At 49.9% G+C, this 4293-nt stretch overlaps 1 protein-coding gene across 1 annotated transcript in view; it reads left to right on the top strand.

Annotated features, from left to right (window-relative positions):
• The window catches only part of MED9 (mediator complex subunit 9), a 14520-nt gene extending 10227 nt beyond the window's left edge, over nt 1-4293 (top strand). Inside the window, exon 2 of the mRNA XM_040453005.1 lies at nt 2328-4293. Within this exon, the coding sequence (XP_040308939.1) occupies nt 2328-2544 (217 nt within the window). The 3' untranslated portion in view covers nt 2545-4293. The remainder of the gene's footprint in view (nt 1-2327) is intronic.

Here is a 4293-nt window from a genome sequence, read left to right on the forward strand (position 1 = left end):
GTTGGCTGATGACTAACATTGAACACAAAGGCAGGCCCACTTGGAGCCTTCTGCCTTTATTCACTCAATATTTGGGCCTCTTTTCTTTTGGTGCGAGTATTTCACAGTCATCCTGGCCTAGCAGGTTCTCGCTTGGTTCGAGCCAGTTCCTGAATAGAGTGTTTTCCTCGCTCCAGGAGCTCTGGGTTATTTACCTTCACCAACTAGGGCAGGCTGAGAAGCTGGCAGCAGGGGCCTTTGCTGTAGGCTCCGTGCCCCCCTTTCCCCATAGCTTCCCTCCAGGCAAGCTTTTACGGGGCTCCTTTACCAAAAGCTCACCGGGTAAAGGATATGGGCAACCCTTGAGATTCAGGGGTTTTCAGAAGCGAGCATCCTAAGCCTGGCCCACTTTTTCTTTCAGAATGAAATCTTCTTTGGGGGCCAGGTTATGTTTTGCTTCCAGACCTGAACTGTCATTGCTTCTGTGCAAATTCTCATTTTATGTATTTTCATTTGTTTGCTTTTACCGGGTCCTTTCAGACTGATGATGTCCATCAGTTTTCTTAAAACTGTATTATTTTTTTTTTTTTTTATTTCAAAACTCCCTTGGGACTTACATTCGTAACAATGTGTTAACACATATGCCACCCAAGTATAATGATTTCAGAGATCCAGATGGATTCCATGCAGAGTGGTAGATTTGAGCTGAGATCTAAAATGATTAAAATAAAAGATGCCCCCCCCCTTTGCTTCTTTCTAAATGATTTACAAGTCTCATGAATACCAATTACTCCTCCCTAGAAACTGGGATAAGGTGTACCATTAACTGTATATTTTTTTTTAATTTTTTTTTAACGTTTTATTTATTTTTGAGACAGAGAGAGACACAGCATGAGCGGGGGAGGGGCAGAGAGAGAGGGAGACACAGAATCGGAAGCAGGCTCCAGGCTCTGAGCCATCAGCCCAGAGCCCGACGCGGGGCTCGAACTCGCGTTAACTGTATATTTAAAGCGAGGGCATCAAATGACAAGAAATGTTTGGCTGGTTAACAGTCCCTAGAATGAGCGATTCTCTATCTCTTGCCTCTGAGTTAGAGCTATTGGGAAATAGCGAACAGGGCCCTCTCATTTGCTGGGTGTGAGCGTACCCAGTGGATCACCAGGGAAGATGGATATTCTGTCTGCGTAAGCAGAGACATGATGAATAATAAACATGAATTAGCACCATCTGGGTTGAAATTTCCCATCAGGGATGGACGCTTATTAAAAAAAATAAATGATCATTGACAGTTTTCTCCCTCCTACGCCTCAAAGGGTGACTTTTAGCACAGCTTACCGAGTTGGCTTTTAGTTTCAGTCCCAACTGTTTGTTTGCAAAAGCTCATCCACTCGCTCATTTTTAAAAAATGTACAGGAGCAACCGACAGGCTGTTTCTTTGATCTTAGGTGAAGGTTTTGTTCCTGTTGTTAATTTAGTAGTGACAAGGGGAGCCCGGATCTCTGGGCAGCTGACAATAGCTAGCTGGAAGATGAAGCGAATGATCCTGTCTTTAAAATGAGCTTGACCCGAAGGCAAGGAATTTACATGACTGGTAGGAGAAGCTTGGTACCTGCTGAAAATTTTCCAATAGCTTGTAACTAATTTAAAATGTATGAATAGCTCCGTGGAAATGGGTGCTTATGTTAACAGGTTCAAGCATCAAAACATCAGCTAAAATTAGCTCTTGCTAGCTGATAAGGTTTCCTGATTGGCCTGGAAATGTCTCAAATTCGAAGAAATGTCGTATTTCAGCAAGTTTTGCTTGCCATTTCTCCCCGGTGTTGGTAATGATGTGTGCATTCATTCTTGCAACAAATGGTTACATGAGTGCCTACAGCGCCCGGGGGCTGGGGATACAGCTCTGAACAAGGCAGACACAGTCCCTGCCCTCGGAGCTAATGCAGTGTCAGCGTCTAATTTTGCGGGCGCACCGAGAGGAGCTGCGATGGCAGTGCTAGGTGTGGGGGTGCCTTTAGTGAGCAGCTGTCACCAAAACGGTAAAAGAAAGCCGTGAGACAATGAATATTGTTTTGAAAGACTACAGGGTGGCTTCCTCCCTCCTCCCCCCCCACCCCCCCACCCCCTGCCCCGAAATAGTTTGTTTCCTTTTACATTTGAGCCGGTTGTGAGCCCAGCACCTGGTCCCTGTCCTGTGGGGGGTGCACAGCCTAGTGAGGGGACATAGAAAACAAGGCATTCTAAAAGATGACATAGGAAGACAGCGACTTCTGTGGGGTACAGGGGAAGGAAGCCAGGCGTTGCCGCACTCTGAGCCATGAATGCTAACGACCTCCCTCTGCTCCCTGCAGTATGGACAAGGACAGCCCCGACATCCACCAGGACCTGAACGCCCTCAAAACCAAGTTCCAGGAGATGCGGAAGGTCATCAACACCATGCCCGGCATCCACCTGAGTCCCGAGCAGCAGCAGCAGCAGCTGCACAGCCTCCGAGAGCAAGTCAGGACCAAGAACGAACTTCTGCAGAAGTACAAGAGCCTCTGCATGTTTGAGATCCCCAAGGAGTAGATGAGGCTGGCTTCCAGGAATGCCCGAGAAAGAAGGGGGAGAGCACATGGCCTTACCGTGTTCCCCGCCACCCCCCCCCCCCACTCCGGAGCGTAGCTCTTTCGGACTCCAGCTGTGAACTCTGTAACGGAGAGGCGGGGGCTGGTGTGGCTGCTGCCCTAGCTGAACTTGGCATTGACTAGTGTGAGGAGCCAGCGTGCGAGCTTGGCTTTGTCGGGGCCTCCTTGTAGAGTATATATCCATATGTCTAGATGCATAATAACTCGAGTGCCTGCTGGTGGAAGGAAGACTGTTCCCGGAGGCTGGGGAGTGGGTAGAGGGTTCTGCCCCTGCCTCCGGGGAGGGGCCATCTGCTGTGTATTCGGGCTCCGCGGGCACATCTGTAGTGCGCAGTGGGGAAGGAGGCCGCTCCTCTTTGCTTCCTCCCTCCCTCTTCCCCCACCCCTGGGTATGCTCAGTGTGTACCAGGTACACATTGTTCTGTTCACAGCAGTGTCATGAAACATTTGCATAGAATTCACTGGACAAATGGGGGCTACGCTCAGACGGCACGGGTTTAAAACGGTAAAAGAAAGCCGTGAGGCAGTGAATACTGTTTTCAAAGACTACAGGTGGTTTCCTCCCTCCTCCCGCCCCCCAGAATAGCTTGTTCCCTTTTATGTTTGAGCCGGTGAATGTAGCTATGTCTTTGGGGGGCGTCAACCCAGAGCCCTGGGCAGCCCCCGTCTCCAGGTTCTCTGCCACCTACGTGTTCTTGTTACTTGTAGGTCTTGCTCCCTTTGTCTCCGTCCCCTTCAGTCGTTTCTTGCTCACGAAGGACCAGCCCACTTCAGACCCCACAGTGCTGCCCGCGGGGCCGGAGGGTAGTGTTGTTTCTGCACAGGCTCACACAGGTTCCCAGGTGAGCGGGCCTTGCCTCTTCCAGCGTTTCAGATTCCTGTGGTCCTGGTTTAAAAACTCAGTTTCCCCTCTGGCCTGGTCACTGAAGAGTCAGCCACCAACATTCGCTGCACCGCAGACAGAGGCGATCGTGATGTGCTCTTTGCTCGGAGAATTGCAGCTCTGAGTGACAGCTCTGATCGCCCCTCAGCCAGGTGTGAGGGTATGGTTCTGGATCGTTCTGAAGGCGCGGGGATAGCCTACACCCGGAAGGTCTACAGCCCAGTTCTGGTTCATAAATGTTGATAACACCCCTCATTTCTGCCAGATGGGACCCTTATTTCTGTGCTCTTCCCTTGACTGTCAAAGATGAGGGGAGAAGTAGCTACGTATTGGTTAGATCTAGAAATGGGCACATAAGCTGTGCTGACCAAGTCGGGGGCTTAACAGATGCCTGCCAACTGACCTCTTTGGCAGGAATATTGGTTGAAGATGTTTTTAGCAGGGGCCCCATTTGTGTTGACCTGCGGGACCTGTGAAGGGGGGTATCCGGTTTCAGTGGCCTCGGGCAGAAGAACAGGCTCTGAATTGAGGTGGGTAGTGGTCACCTCTTAGACCAGTTCCCCCTGGAGACTGTTATTTAACTGAATCAGTTATTTTCGCAAAATCTCAGAGCAGCGTATGGGCCAGTTTTAAGGCTCTGACCAAATACGAAGCACACGGAACTACAAGACCCCCGGGGCCTTTCTGCGAGGCTGAAACAGACCAGGGCTCTCCCTGGGGCAGAGACCGAGCCTTTCCTGTATTCCAGGGTTTTGACTTACGGTGTTTTTCAAGAGTATAATTAAAAGAACTTGTACTCTGCTCTCA

This window comes from Herpailurus yagouaroundi, unplaced genomic scaffold, assembly GCF_014898765.1.
Source record: "Herpailurus yagouaroundi ecotype Mexico unplaced genomic scaffold, PumYag 208, whole genome shotgun sequence".
Classification (NCBI taxonomy): Eukaryota; Metazoa; Chordata; class Mammalia; order Carnivora; family Felidae; genus Herpailurus; species Herpailurus yagouaroundi.